Genomic DNA, 15,070 nt, shown 5'->3' with positions numbered 1-15,070 from the left:
CAATCCCACAAACCTGAGCCAAAATTAAGAGTTAGACACCCAACAGACTGAGCCACCCAGGCACCCCTGGGCAAAATCTTTTGAAAGACAATTTGGCAAGGTGCCTGGCTGGCTCAGTCAGTGGAGCATGCGACTCTTGATCGGGGGTTTGTGAGTTCATCCCCCATGCTGGGTGGAGAGATTACTTAAAATTAAAATCTTAAAAAAAAAAAAAAAAGACAATTTGGCAATATTTATCAAACGCCTTTAAAATGTTATGTTCTTTTATCCTGTAATCCCATTTCTGCAACTCAAACCTAAGGAAATAATCTGAAATGTGGACAAATGTTTTTGCACCTTGTCCACCACAGCATTATGTATGATAGATAAAAACTAGAAACCACCTACACATACATACAAACGGGCCAATCACAGCCCATGACACCTCCCTGCCCTCCACCTACAACCTTTACTGAGTGCACCGCAGGTCATGTGATATCACCCATGTGATATCACGTGATATGGCTAGATCAAGGTGGTACTGCACTCAAGTTAGACCAATCCCAATCTCTTCTTTCTTCTAGTAATCTGAAATTAGACAGAGGGATTTGAGTCAGTGTCTCTTAGATGTTTGAACTAGAAGATGTTATAGAAGCAGAGCTGGGACCATATATGCAAAGGCAAGAGAGAGAGAGACAGGAAGTAAGTAGACATCAGAGAAAACAAAGCTCAAGGGAGAGGAGAGGAAGTCAGAGAAGGTGCTGAGGGCTTCGGGTCCTTATGCCTGGGATCCATAAGATGTTCCACCATTTCCCTTTCTGGAAAACTAATTTATATGCATTCTTTTACTAACATGCAAATAATCCCTAACCAAATCTGAAATTGATATCTGGGGGTGCAGGGGTGGCATGTGCAGCAAAAGATTCTCAGAGGAAATAGAAGCACTTAGGCAAAGAGTCTTAGGGGGTAGGCTGGGGTGTGTGGGAAAATGTTTAAATTTTTTTTTAACGTTTATTTATTTTTGAGAGACTGAGAGAGACAGAGCACAAGTGGAGGGGGGGCGGGGGTAGGGGGACAGAGAGAGAGAGAAACACAGAATCCAAAGCAGGCTCCAGGCTCTGAGCTGTCAGCACAGAGCCTGACGCGGGGCTCAAACCCATGAACCATGAGATCATGACCTGAGCCAAAGTCGGACGCTCAACCGACTGAGCCACCCAAGCGCCCCGGAAAATGTTTAATAACTAGTTTTCCAGGAGCGAGGGGAGAAGCCCTGATTTGGAGTACCTGTCAATTTTCATGGTGTAAATCCTCCTACTGTGGCCGATTTCCAGGTGCTTTACTGCACACAGAGATGCATACAATTGGCTCTCATGAACCAAACACACTGGCTCCATTGGGTTGCAGGAGAGCAGTGAGTACAACTCTTCCCTGGAGGGGATGCTAGCAATTTCTGGTGTGTGGTGGTCAGATAAGTCATGTTCACTAGTTTCTTGTATTCAGACCGTGTATCCATCAGGTCTGGGGCCTTCCAATCCCCATTCCTTCCTTCCTTTCTTCCATTCATTCATTTAAGTGGGCTCTACACCCAACATGAGGCTTGAACTCACGACCCTGAGAATAAGAGTCACGTGCTCTACCGACTAAGCCAGCCAAGTGCCCCACTAACCCCCCATTCCAGACCAGCAAAAAGACTTTTTGAAACACACAACCATATTCCCGGGTTTGAAAGCCAAAAGAGTTTGGACGTTAAGTCAACACCCCAGACCAGAAAAAAGAGAAGGCCCTTCCCACCTACCTCATTGGGAAGGACTGTGGCTCCATCTCCATCCCGGGGGACACCATCCTTCCCCACCTGGGAGAGCACCGAGAGTCTGGCCTCCTCGCTGCTGCCTGACTTGGCTGCCTTCTTGTTCAGGATCCTGGCCATGCCCTCTGGCTGATGGTAGCTGGCTGGGGAGAGGGGCTCCGGTTTCTTGGTGCTCTCCTCCCCTGCCGCCGAGGTGGGGCTTGGTGCCCGGCCACACACGTTGCGAAAGAACTCCTGCACGATGCCATACTTCGGAGGCTCAGGCTTGGCCCGGGCCTCGGACATGCCCAGTTTCCAGACAGACTCCGTGCTCCCCGAGTGCTCCACAACACTGAAGAGGCTGGACAGCCCGTCATTGATGTTCCTCAATACAGGGCTGTCCCGTGTGGTGGTGGAGCGGGCCCAGGCGGAGCCATTCTGCTTGCCTTGGTGCAGGTTCCACAGGCTGCGGTCCTTGGCGCTGTCCAGCTTGGACACGGACCGCCTCTGGAGCTTTGGCGAGCCATACTTGGGCGAGCAGCACGGCCGCTCGATGCGCGAGTGCACCTTGTCCAGGGAGGAGGAGATCTGCTTGCTGCGCACCGACACGAGTGACGAGCTGCGAGGTGACCAGCTCTTGCCGTGGAGACCGCTGCGGGGTGGGTCTGTCTGCAGGCCCACGCTGACCGTGCGGATGGTCTGCGTGCCCACACTGGCCAGGCCCACTGTCTGGCTGGACGTGCTCTTCACTTTCTTCTCCAGCGAGCCCGAGCGCATGGCCTGGCGCACGCAGTTGGTGATCTCCTTCATGTCGTCGCTCATGTTGCCAGACATCTCAAAGTCATGCAGGGCTGCTGGGAAGCCGGGCCCTGCCGCAGAGGGGCTGCCCCCCGAGCCTGCATCCAAGCGCTGCCGTGAGAAGTTGCAGAGCCACCGGCTGTAGGAGCTCTCAGCTAGCCTGTCAGCCTCGGCTGACTCTTTGGGTTTGGCAGTGGTGAAGAGGAAGCCGGGCTCGATGATGATCTTGCCCTCCCTGTCGTGGACCACGGGGACACCCAGGCGCCGGGCCACTGGGGGACTGTAGTACACGCGGATACCCGTCTTATCAGGAGCCGTGTAGCTTCGCTGCATCTGCCTCCCTGCCGGCTCCTGGCAGCCCAGGGCGCCCAGGCGGTTGCAGTCCCGCGGCGAGAGCCCTGGCTGTTCCTGGGCATCCTTCTCTGAGTCCACCGGCTGGGTGCCCACAAAGGCAAAGGCAGGGTTGTTGGGCAGCTTCTTGCCTCGGGCAGCTTCACCGGCAAGGTAGGGGGAACAGTCGAGCAAACTTTCGAACTCGGACATGGACGAAACAGATTTGGTCCTGGGAGGAGCAGAGGAGGAAGAGTGAGGTTAGTGGAAGATAATGGAAAGAGAGCAGGCACTCTGGTCTTCTTCGCTGGTCCACAGCTGGGACCACGACCGTCCTGCTCACGCCTTGTGGAAGACGCTATCGGTGCCCTGCCCCACATCGCCTCCGCACCCACACCTACACACCCAACACAGCACACTCCGAACACCTGCCATTCTCCACCAAAGGGCTTTTTTTGTGACTGCAAGAGCACACTTGGCCTCCATGCAGAGGAAGCTACAAATATCACAGAGTTTTGCCCCTACACACAGCCCCCAGCAAACAATGGGTGGGAGTTGGTAGCTCAGTACCCAGCCTCCTTGCTCTTCGGACAGGTGACTCTGAGCTGCACGTTCCACTCGGGCTCCCAGGGTTCCTCAGCGAAACTGAGCTTCGGTTGTCCGCGGAATGACAAATCCCCCTTTGTTGGCTGCCTTCCCTTCCTTGTGTCACTTCCAGTGTTTCCTAAAATCCCTTCCCAAATAAACGACCTGCACTCAAATCCTTGTCTCAGGATCTTTGAGACAAGTTCTCAAATCCTGTGTTTGCTTTTGGGGGAACCCAAATAAGATGCCATTGAACCTCTGGCACCTGTGTTACCTGACGACCTCCAGTGTCAGGTGCACATAAATGCATCTCAGAGGTCAGACCATTCGGCCCTCCAGGGACTCTAGGCGACAGGTGCTACGGTTCCCACTCGAGTGAGATGGGAAGGATCACCCAAGGTCACGTTCCTAGAAATGGCACAGCTGGAATTCAAACCCCACACACTGACTCTGGAGCCCACCCTCCCACCCTGGGCCTGCCTGGCTTGAGGTTCCTCTCATGGCCCAGATGGGGTTCTGTTGCTCTCATTCTATTCAGGGTTTTGTAACGGTGGAGGTATGGCCCTGATAGCCCCAGGATCTCCCTGGCCACAGCTCAGGGCTGGGTCCAGAGGAAACTGCTCAGTAATCCCAGGAATAGCCCAGCCTGGTTCCCCTAACTCCAGACACAGGAAGGAACCCCAAGAGGAGCTGAAAATTTCTTTCCCAGCTAGGATGTATGGGGTCCCAGGTTTTCATACATATCCACAATCAAACAAACAAGAAAAATCAAGGGCTGGAATTCTAATTGTCCCAAGCTTCCTGGCTTCTCAGTGGCTTCAGTTCCATAGAAACCATATCCCAGGGCTCCATCAGCTCTGCTGAGGTGCTGTGGTGGACACATGGGGCAAGGGAAAGAAGACAGACAAGGAGTGGAGCAGGGAGAGGGCCTGAAGGGTTGGACAGGAGAGGGGCTGCAGGGCAGGGCAGGGCAGGGCAGGGGGAGGGGATGCCAGCACCTTTTTAAGGCGGTCCCCCCAAGCTCAGCTTCAGAAACCCCCTCCTTGTCGAGGATCTTCTCACTCCGCGTCTGTCAAGGAAGAGAGGCAGGAAAAGTGAGTTCTGGCCACCAGCACACCAAGGGAAGGTGACAGGAGGTCGGTGTGGGAGCCGACCCTGGATCCCACGCCTGAGTCTCCCCTTGTAGAGCAGGAGTGAGGTCAGCACCGGTCTGGAATCCCTGTTGGTCAGTTTCTGGCTACAGGGCATCTATCACTCCCTCCATAGGTATGTGATCCAGGCTTGGTCAATCAGGGATCCAAGAAAGAACCCTGGGAAAGAGTCTTTTTAGAACTTATTCTGGGGGTGCCTGGGTGGCTCAGCCGGTTAAGGTCTGACTTTGGCTCAGGTCATGATCTCATAGTTTGTGAGTTCAAACCCCATGTCAGGCTCTGTGCTGACAGCTTGGAGCCTAGAGCCTGCTTCCGATTCTGTGTCTCCTTCTCTCTCTGCCCCTCCCCCACTTGTGCTCTGTCTCTCTCTATCAAAAATAAATAAATGTAAAAAAAAAAGAAGTTATTCTGAATGTGGTGGCAACAACAAAGCACCCAACAGCCAACGTTCAGCTAGCAGTGATAGCAGCGGCCTGACGTTTCCTGCTCAGGGCTTGTCTCACCCTCATTCCAGAGCAGGTCCCCTGGGACTTGAACAAGTTTTCAGAACCTGCGTCACCAGCCCTCTTGAGCCCCAGTCAAATCCTCTCCTGCCTCAGCTCCCCACAATTTTGTCGCTTACAACCAAATCCCCTGAGACACCACTTCCTCGGGCTGTCATGAGCAAAGAGCCTGTATGCCCACTGTTTCCTTACTCAGAATATTGCTATGTGGACAATGCACCTGAGGCTTAAGCAAATGTCACCGACGTGACCTAACTGGTCTCCACAAAGAGGGCTGGGCTACAGCACAGAATGTGATTCTCATTTTACCACTGAGGTAACCGGAGCCCAGGCAGGGAAGGATAGAGTGACTTGCTCAAGATCACACAGCTCTTAGAGGCCTTGCTTTTCAGAAAGGCACAAGCGACACCAAAGAGAGGGCAAAGGCCTGGCCAAGAACACGGAGAGACACCCAGCCTCTCTCCCAGGCATGGAAGGATGACACTGCCAGGGGGCTCCTCACAAGTCCCCAACCACTGGCTGGAACTATGAGGTAGAGATGCCAGGATCGAGGAGCCCAAAGTGCAAGGGTATGACCTGTGAGACAGAGTTAGCATCGTCCCTGTCACCTCTCCCACATGCAAGGGGCTTCGCAGTGGAGCCAAGAGCCAAGAGAACATGGATGGCCTGCTACCCCCTCACCTCTTTCCAGCTGTTGTCCTGCTTCTCCAGGTCTGAGTGCTTCAGGACCCAGGGGTCAGCAGCCTTCTGTAGCTGGGCAAGGGTAAAGAGGGTGGTCAGTGGCAGGTAAAGCTGGTGAGCGGGCCCTAGCTCTGTGCAGGCCACTCTGCAGGCTCTGCTTGTAGCCCGGAGGACCCAGTCATGGGCTAGGAGACATCTTCCCAGTGGGCAGCGGCTCCGCGCCACCAAAAGGTGGATTTGGAAAATGGCCATGAGAGCAGCCATTTACAGGCATCCTTAGAGAGCCCATCATTCTATACGGTAACCGCTGTCACTGCTACGCTAATTCATGCTGCAATTCCTGGACCAGCTAGGTCAGCTAAGCACCAGCTGGATGACGTCAGAGTGGGGGCTCCATACTGGGCATGCTAAGCAGCAGGTAGATGGAATGAGTAGACTGACCTCTACACTCTGCTGTGAACAGCTCTTTATGAAAGAGGCAAACAAATATAAACATACGTATCTTATGATTCCAACACTGATTCAAAAAAGAAAAAAGATCTTGGTCATGGGATCAAGCCCCACTGTCAGCATGCAGCCTGCTTGGGATTCTCTCTCTCTCTCTCTCTCTCTGCCCCTCACCTCCCCGCAAAATAAAAAGACATTTAAAATAAATAAATAAAGATTTTTTTAAAAAAGATCTCTGTGGGGGCGCCTGGGTGGCGCAGTCGGTTAAGCGTCCGACTTCAGCCAGGTCACGATCTCGCGGTCCGTGAGTTCGAGCTCCGCGTCGGGCTCTGGGCTGATGGCTCAGAGCCTGGAGCCTGTTTCCGATTCTGTGTCTCCCTCTCTCTCTGCCCCTCCCCCATTCATGCTCTGTCTCTCTCTGTCCCAAAAATAAATAAACGTTGAAAAAAAAAATTTTTTTTTTAAAAATAAATAAATAAAAAAGATCTCTGTGAACATAAATTTAAGTAGCAAGAAAGGGAAGAAGTGGGTTGGCGTATGATTTTGCAATATTTGGGTCTTATATAAAGATGATGTCCTGATTTACGTAATTAAAATAAAAATTAAAACAAAGGAAAAAGTCAAAATAAAGAATGGCGCATAGCAGCCTGGTAGGTGGCAGCTGGGTGCATGATGTGCACCGTACTGGGGCGCAATGGCCAATGATGGTTTTTCCCATCCCCCTCTTTTGGTCAGAGGACTCTAACTTTCTCAAATTCGGAGAGCTCTAGGAGTAGGCACATGACTTACAACTGGCCAATCAGCCTTATGGAAGAGGAAAACTCTCTATTGCCAGTGGTAAGCTGTAAAGAGATGAGTACACAACTAACAGTGACCATATTTGGTGACAGCTTGCTTAGGAATAAAGCACAGAGGAAAGCAAGCCTGAGAGACTGTCAGACGGATAGACCTAGCGCCTACCACATTCTCTGAGCACCTGGATCCAGCTATAACTGAAGGAGATCCTGGCCCCGGACTTTTCCCACAGTGAGTCCCCGCGGTGGCTGGAGCCAGCTCGGGCTGGGACAGGCCTCACCTGGCTCAGGCGGTTCTGCAGCTCCTTTACCTGCTGCTCCACCTGCTGCTTCTCACCCTGAAGCCGCTCCACCAGCTGCAGCTTCTCCTGGCTCCAGTTGCGCTCGCTGATCTGCAGCTGCCTCGTCAGCTCCATGACAGCGCTGTAGGACTCCGCCAGCAGGTGCTGCTGCTCCTCGCGCTCCCTCTGTAGGGCTGCCTTCCAGTCGGGCCCTGCCCGCTCCCCAGCCCCCTTGCCAGCCTTGAGCTCCATCTGCAGCAGAAGGAAGAGCAAACGGGGTGTCTGGCACCAGGAGACCCTGCCTCTCTGCCCTGAAGACCCCTCACCTGCTGACCACCTACTCAGAACTAAGCCCTCCTCACAATCAAGGCTTGTAGGGAGCTCTTTCCATGCCAAGCTCTGTGCTTCCCAAGCATTGTCTCAGTATCCTCATGAAATCTCAACAAGACAACTACCTTTTTTGATATTATAGAGAGGAGAAAGAGGTTCGAAGAGGTTATCTGGCCCAGGTCACATAGCTACAAAACAGCAGAGGTTCCTGGTTATTGCTTCTCATATTTCATCAACTCTCACAACTGGTCTGGGTTTATGGTGAGTGCGGGACACACACCCAGGATCACAAAATGAATGTGTGCAGCAATCAGCCCAGAGTGATGGCTTTCGTGGCACCAAGACTCAGGGTGGCAGGAGGTAAATATGCAGCCTCAAGCATCAGTGTTCCCCAAGTCCCCCAGGCTGTGGTCTCATATGTTAACCCCCATAGGGGCCGGTCCACTTTCCCGTGTGCAGGGGCACTTGGAATGGCTGGGTTGTGGGGGGTCAGCAGGAACAGTGAAATGTGCAGACAGGGCAGGAGCTGTGAGCTCTGCAGGGAGGGTTAGGAGGAAAGAAGAGTGGCACTGGGAAGCCAGAAGTGTGTGAACCTGGGAAGAAGGTTGGGGTCATGGTAATGAGAAGGCAGGAGGAACAGAGAATTGGGAGAAAGGTCAGGTCTGCTGCATATTAGCTGGATGACCTTGGGAAAGAAATTTAACCCCTCTGTGTTTGTTTCATTACTTGTCCAGCAGAGATCATCAGTGTGCACACCCCCAAGGGGCCCACGATGCCCAGGAAGGCAGCCTGCAGCAGGGACAGGCTTGGGGAAGCTGGGAACTGAAGAGTCATGACAGGTGGGGGTGGTGGTGGTGGTGGTGGTGGTGGTCACGACAATCTCTCTGAGTGGGAGGAAACCCACCCTCTCACTTTTCAGACCGAAGGAGGGCAACAACTTGCCTCCGGGCACACAACAGAGACCACAGCTCCAGAGCTCCTGGTTAAGGCTCCTTTGATCTCCCTGGGCTGTGGGGAGGGGAGTCCCCCAGTTTGTGGGGAGGAAGCAAAACAAAGCCAGGTAGCAAAGGATTAAGGGGATTCTTATGAGAGGTGGGAGTGAACGAATACATCAGGGAGAAGCCCAGCCATGTGTGAAGGCCGTCACCAGGTGCAGACAGGCATTTAAGCATCTGGCCTCACTTGTGAACCCATGGTGCAACAGAGGTGCCTATGATGTCCCGAGCCCATGTGTCAGTCCTTCACATTCCTTCCCTGGCCCAATGATCCGCTCCAGTGTTTCTGGTACCCTTGCTGTATGACTCCAGCCATGATCTTGCCATCCCTGGGCCACGAGAGGAAGTGAAGGGGTTCCTATGCTCCTAGATCTGACAGCTGTGAGGGTTTAGATGAGGGAGGAACAAAGGGGGAAATGTCTCTGACAGGTGGGGGACTCACCTGGGCAGTATGGCTCTTCAACTCTGCCCGCTCTGTCTCCCAGGTGGCCTTGGCCTTGGCAAACTGTTGCTGAAGTTCAGTCAGACCACGGCGTTCATCCCGAAGTAGCCAGCACAGCTCCTTCAGCGTCACCTTCATGTCAGCCAGTGTCTTGATATATTCATTGGGCTGCAGATGGGGGCAAGGCCTGGGTCAGGAGCTTCGAAGGCATGGGAAGGGGAGCCTGGGCTGGGAGCACTCACCCAGAGTCCAGCCCAGGACTCTAACTGGTCTCGAGCAAACCGCATGACCTCCCTAGGTCATCTCACCCATAAAATGGGCATGACAAGCCCAGCCATGGCCTGACATGTTCCCCAGCCTCACATAAACAAAAACCCCCGAGGCTACAGCAATTATTGTTCAGCCTAAATGTGAGGTGGGCCTTGGCTTCTTTGAGCTTCTGTAGAGTCTAGGCCCTGAGTCTTTCTCCTTGCCCAAGATCTGCTTGTCTAACCCATCATGGGCCAGTTGGGAAATACGAACTACGCAGCCTCCTGACTGCCTGATTCAGTCCCAATCTTCTCTCCTTGGCCAATGACCTGTTTCCCACCTACCCACGCTCACTGTGTATGAACCTGGGAGCCTGACCCCATTGCTCTCTCTGCCCCATGGCTTGATTTGACGGTTCCTGACTCCACACCACAAGGCCTCTCTTCATATGACCCTCCAACTTGATGTCCTTACCTTCACTATGTACATCCCGAGCCTCAGCCAATCCCAGAATACCCTGCCACACCTTTGCACATACAATTCTCTCAGTCCAAAAGGGCCTTTTCCCTTCTCTATTATTCAAGCTCCCATTCATCCTTCAAGACCCACCACCTATTACCCCTTCTCTGTGATCCACACAGAATTAACTGCTCTCTTACATGTGACCACAGAGTCCATCATCTACCCTGGATGACTCATGAACGCCATAGCACTAAGCATCTGGGGCCAGTAAACAGGCAATAATCCTCTGCAGCTTTAGTACCCCATGCAAGACAGGTCAGAGAAGGTGGCAGGAAGTGATCGTTAAATAGAAGAACCATGGGCAGGACAGGACTGGGAACAGGCTGGGAACGCACCGTGTTTTGGGTCCAGCTGTCCCCTGTACAGGTCTTGTTATCTGAATGCTGGGCATTTAATTCTTCTTCCTCCATTAGCAGGTACAGCTCCTTCATGCTATTTACCTACATTCAACAGAGGGTAGAAGGGTATCATGCTTGGGAGTCTCACCGTCGGGGGAAGGGATTCAGGCTAGTGGCCCCGAGAGAAAGGGTCTTACACAGTCAGGTAGGAAGAAAGAATGGGGGTTTATGGTTCAGGATGAACTACTCTAGTTCAACACCGATTTCCCAAATTTTAACTTTGGCTATTGCTCACCACCTAGGCCTAAGAGCACACAGCTGGAAACGCAGGCCGTTGTGGCCTTCTCTACCACCTCTTCTGGCTCAGGGGCCGTGAGGCATCCCTGAGAGCTACTCAGAATTAACCATGTTGTCAGGCTGGGTCAAGGTAGGCCCTGTGGGTGCAATAAAAGGACCACGGGCACCCCATAATTATAGATAAATGCAACCAAAGGTTCGGGTAGACAGGGAGCCATCCTGGTTTGCTGTGGATGGATTTGGGGCAGAAGTCCAGAGCCAGCCAAGGAGACCAGGGTACTAGGTTCAGGATGGGAATGACGCAGAAGGAAGCCAGCTTCTGACTGGGGTGCTCACCCATCATTCATTCATGTATCCACTCACTGATTCGACAAATATTTATTGAATACCTATCATGCGCCAGGCCCTTTGTTCAGAGCTGGGAATATATCAGTGAGTAAGACAGACAAAAGCCCTTTCATTTCCAGTAGCAGGAAATCAAACAAATAAGTGAAATGTATGAATGTCATTAAATGTTTGGAATGTCACATGGAGATATGCCATGGAGAAAGAGAACAAGCAAAGGATTTGGGATGTGGTACGTGTGGGTGGTCAAGGAGGGCCTTAGAGAGATGTGGATATTTGGGCAATGCCCCGAAGGAGGTAAAAGAATAAGCCACGTGAACACCTGCAGGTTAGGAATTCTAGGGAAAGGGCACAGCAAATGTAAAGGCCCTGAGGTGGGAACACGTTTGTTTGAGGGAAGCAAGAGAGGCAGGGAGGAAGTGAGAGAGGTACAGAGAACAAGGCTGGCTGACCAGGCCAGGGACTTGTAGGGACTTTGGCTTCTGCTCTGGGTAAAATGGGAGCCAGGGGAGGACTGTGAGCTGAGCAGTGATGCCAACCTGACTTTCAGTTTCATGAGATCACTGCAGCAACAGAACCCCATATCACAAAACTGCAGGGGATGCCATCCACATGGAATATATGCCACCTGAATACAAGATGCTCAGCTCGTATCCTTCTAAAATTTTTTTTTTTAACGTTTATTTATTTTTGGGACAGAGAGAGACAGAGCATGAACGGGGGAGGGGCAGAGAGAGAGGGAGACACAGAATCGGAAACAGGCTCCAGGCTCTGAGCCATCAGCCCAGAGCCTGACGCGGGGCTCGAACTCACGGACCGCGAGATCGTGACCTGGCTGAAGTCGGACGCTTAACCGACTGCGCCACCCAGGCGCCCCAGCTCGTATCCTTCTAAATGCAAGATACTTGGTGGAAGACTGCAAGGGCAGAAGCAGGGATACCAGGTAGGAGGCTGCAGTGACAATCCAGGCAAGAAGTGACGGTGGCTCAGCTGGGAGGGATGGGAGGGAGGGTAGAGTGGCTGGGTCAAACTCTAAATAAACACATTCTGGATAGATTCACAATGTGCAAGAAAGGCCATTTAAGCCATGTGCCTGGGTAAGCTCCCCAAGGGAGTAAGTGTAGGTAAGGGAGAGATGTGACCCAAGGGCTGAGCCTTGGAGACTCTGACATTAAGAGAGGTCAGGGAGAAAAGAAGGGTCCAGCCAAGGAGATGGAGAAGGAACAACCAGTGAGTGAGGTGGAAGGAAACCCAAGAGAGTGTGATGTCCTAGAAACCAAATGAAGAAGGGTTTCTGGTGTCAGGACAGGCACTGAGGCTTGCAAGTATGTGAGGGGGAGCAGGGCCTGCCTGAACAAACACCTTATTCTGTCGCTGGTCACGAGTATCTAAACATACAGACTTCGGTTGTCTGTATACACAGGTGCACGATTCTTTCTCTAAAATCCTTGGGGCTGGGTGTGCTTGGAATTCAGAATGAAAGGGGATTTAGAAAGAGAATGTGGTACCTACATTGTATATTGTACAAATGAACTGCCGCAGCGGGGTCTGGTGTAACACTCTATGCTCAAGCACACTGATGTTTCCTCTATAAACATATGAATATTACCATGAAATTGGATAAAGGTTTTGCTGCCAAATGAATGTCAGGCCCATCTTTTCCCACTGAGTTCAATACAATAAAACATAGCTCTCAGAGCTTCTGGAGTTCAGAATTGAGGCAAAGAATCAATGATCTTTATCTAATGATAATTATCTCTGTATCATAGCATATTTGTAAAGATGAAATGCAATAATCCACCTAAAGTACTTAACACAGTACCCAGAACACCATACTCAATACCTGTGGGTTTTTATCATTCACATGTATAATTCTGCATTATACAGAATGGACATATATATTCTTTGAGGGTATGAATGTATATCAAGTTTATTATTTATATAGTTATATGCATATGTTTATACATATTTCTACACATGCACTACATATAATATTTATACGTGTGTATATATCTATTTTTACAATGTATGTAGTTATATTTGTACCTTTTTAAAATGTTTTTAATGTTTATTTATTTTTGAGAGAGAGAGAGAGAAAGAGAGACAGAGTGAGTGGGGGAGGGGCAGAGAGAGAGGGAGACACAGAACTCGAAGTGGGCTCCAGGCTCTGTGCTATCAGCACAGAGTCAGATGTGGGGCTCGAACTCACGAGCCGCGAGATCATGACCTGAGCCGAAGTTGGACGCTTAACTGACAGAGCCACCCAGGCTCCCCTAGTTATGTTTGTATCTTATTAATTACGTCTATTTCAGTAAATGTATGTGTTTCTATTAATTACAGGTACATAAATTATTTCATTTTCTATGCTTACCTTTTTAAAATTTTATTCCTCTTTTTATTTATTTTTTAATGCTTATTTATTTATTTTGAGAGAGAGAACATGTGCATGCAAGCAGCGGGGAGCAGCAGAGAGAGAGAATCCCAAGCAGGCTCTACGCTATCAATACAGAGCCTGATGCGGGGGCTCAATCTCATGCACTGTGAGATCATGACCTGAGCCAAAACCAAGAATCGGACACTTAACCGACTGAGCCACCCAGGCGCCCCACATTATTATTTTTTTTCTAAAGTAAGTTTCTGTTTCTCTTTGTTAGTCTAGCACATGGAAATGACTAGAAAGATTTTTACCAAATATGGAGGATTTGCCTGAGACAAATTGACTTAAAATATAGGCTATGTGGCCTCCAATTCATTTTGTAGGGTGTGGGGGAGCATCTAACTCAGCAGCCAAAACTGGGCTTCAGATAAAATCAATATTGTGGTTAAAAATAAGTCAATATGGACATGCCTGGGTGGCTCAGTTGGTTAAGTGTCTGGCCTCAGCTCAGGTCATGATCTCGCAGTTCTGAGTTTGAGCCCCATACCAGTCTCTGTGCTGACAGCTCAGAGTCCGGAGCCTGCTTCTGATTCTGTGTCTCCCTCGCTCTCTGCCCCTCCCCCATTTGCGCTTGTGCTCTCTCTCTCTCTCTCTCTCTCTCAAAAATAAACATTAAAAAAAAAAAAGCCAACATAGTGGTTCCTAAAAATATTATAAACAGAACTACCATATGAACCAACAATCCCATTTCTGGGTACATATCCAAAGGAAATGAAATCTGGATCTCAAAGAGAAATCTATACTCTCAGGTTCATTGCAGCATTATTCACAATAACCAAGATACAGAAAAAACATAAGTGTTCACAAATGAATGGATAAAGAAAACGTGTGTGTGTGTGTGTGTGTGTGTGTACACAATAGAATATTATTCAGCCATAAAAGAGAGGAAAATTTTGCCATTTTTGACAACATGGATGGATCTAGTGGACATTATGCTAAGTGAAACAAGTCAGATACAGAAAGATAAATACTACAAGATCTCACTTAAATGTGGAATGGAAGAAAAGCCAAACTCATACAAGCAGCAAGCAGAATAGTAGTTGCCAAGGGAAGGGAAGTGGGTGGATGGGGAGATGTTGGTCAAAAGGTACAAAGTTTCAGGGGTGCCTAGGTGGCTCAGCTGATTAAGCGTCCCACTTCAGCTCAGGTCATGATCTCATGGTTCGTGGGTTTCAGCCCTGCATCGAGCTCAGGGCTGACAGCTCAGAGCCTGGAGCCTGCTTCAGATTCTGTCTCTCCCTCTGTCTCTGCCCCTCTCCTGCTCATACTCTATCTCTTTGTCTCTCTCAAAAATAAATAAACATTTTAAAAAAAGGTACAAAGTTTCAGTTATGCAGGATGAGTAAGTTCTGGAGATCTATGTACAGCATGATGACTACAGTTAACGATACTGTATTATATAACAGTACTGTATTGTACTAAGAGAGCATTTAAGTGTTCTCACCATAAAAAAAAAAAAAAAAAGAAAGAAGAAAGGAAAGAAAGTATAACTATGTGAAGTGATATGGGCATGTTAGTTAGCTTGACTGAGGTGATCATGTTATGATGTATACATATATCAAAACATTAAGTTGTACACCTTATATATATATACAACTTCTATGTGTCAATTATACCTTAATAAAGTTGAACAAAATGTGGTTTATACATATATACAATGGAATATTATTCAGCCTTAAGAAGAAAGGACATTCTGCAATATGCTACAATGTGGATGAACCTTGAGGATGTTATGCTCAGTGAACTAAGCCAGCCATAAAAAGACAAAAACTGCATGCTT

The 15,070-nt window shown here is 49.8% G+C and overlaps 1 protein-coding gene across 4 annotated transcripts in view; it reads right to left on the bottom strand.

Moving 5' to 3' along the window:
• SOGA1 (suppressor of glucose, autophagy associated 1) overlaps positions 1–15,070 on the bottom strand; it is a 72,601-nt gene that overhangs the window by 9,279 nt on the left and 48,252 nt on the right. For 3 of the 4 annotated variants that reach the window (XM_045444675.1, XM_045444672.1, XM_045444674.1), the window contains 6 exons: positions 10,209–10,313; positions 9,103–9,270; positions 7,336–7,587; positions 5,814–5,885; positions 4,477–4,547; positions 1,775–3,125 (listed from right to left, as the gene is read on the bottom strand). In XM_045444675.1, coding sequence (XP_045300631.1) covers positions 1,775–3,125; positions 4,477–4,547; positions 5,814–5,885; positions 7,336–7,587; positions 9,103–9,270; positions 10,209–10,313 — 2,019 coding nt within the window. The remainder of the gene's footprint in view (positions 1–1,774; positions 3,126–4,476; positions 4,548–5,813; positions 5,886–7,335; positions 7,588–9,102; positions 9,271–10,208; positions 10,314–15,070) is intronic. The other variant, XM_045444673.1, reaches the window with a different exon arrangement.

The sequence above is a fragment of the Leopardus geoffroyi genome, chromosome A3 (assembly GCF_018350155.1).
Source record: "Leopardus geoffroyi isolate Oge1 chromosome A3, O.geoffroyi_Oge1_pat1.0, whole genome shotgun sequence".
NCBI classification, from domain to species: domain Eukaryota; kingdom Metazoa; phylum Chordata; class Mammalia; order Carnivora; family Felidae; genus Leopardus; species Leopardus geoffroyi.
This window is presented reverse-complemented; position numbering and strand designations above follow the sequence as displayed.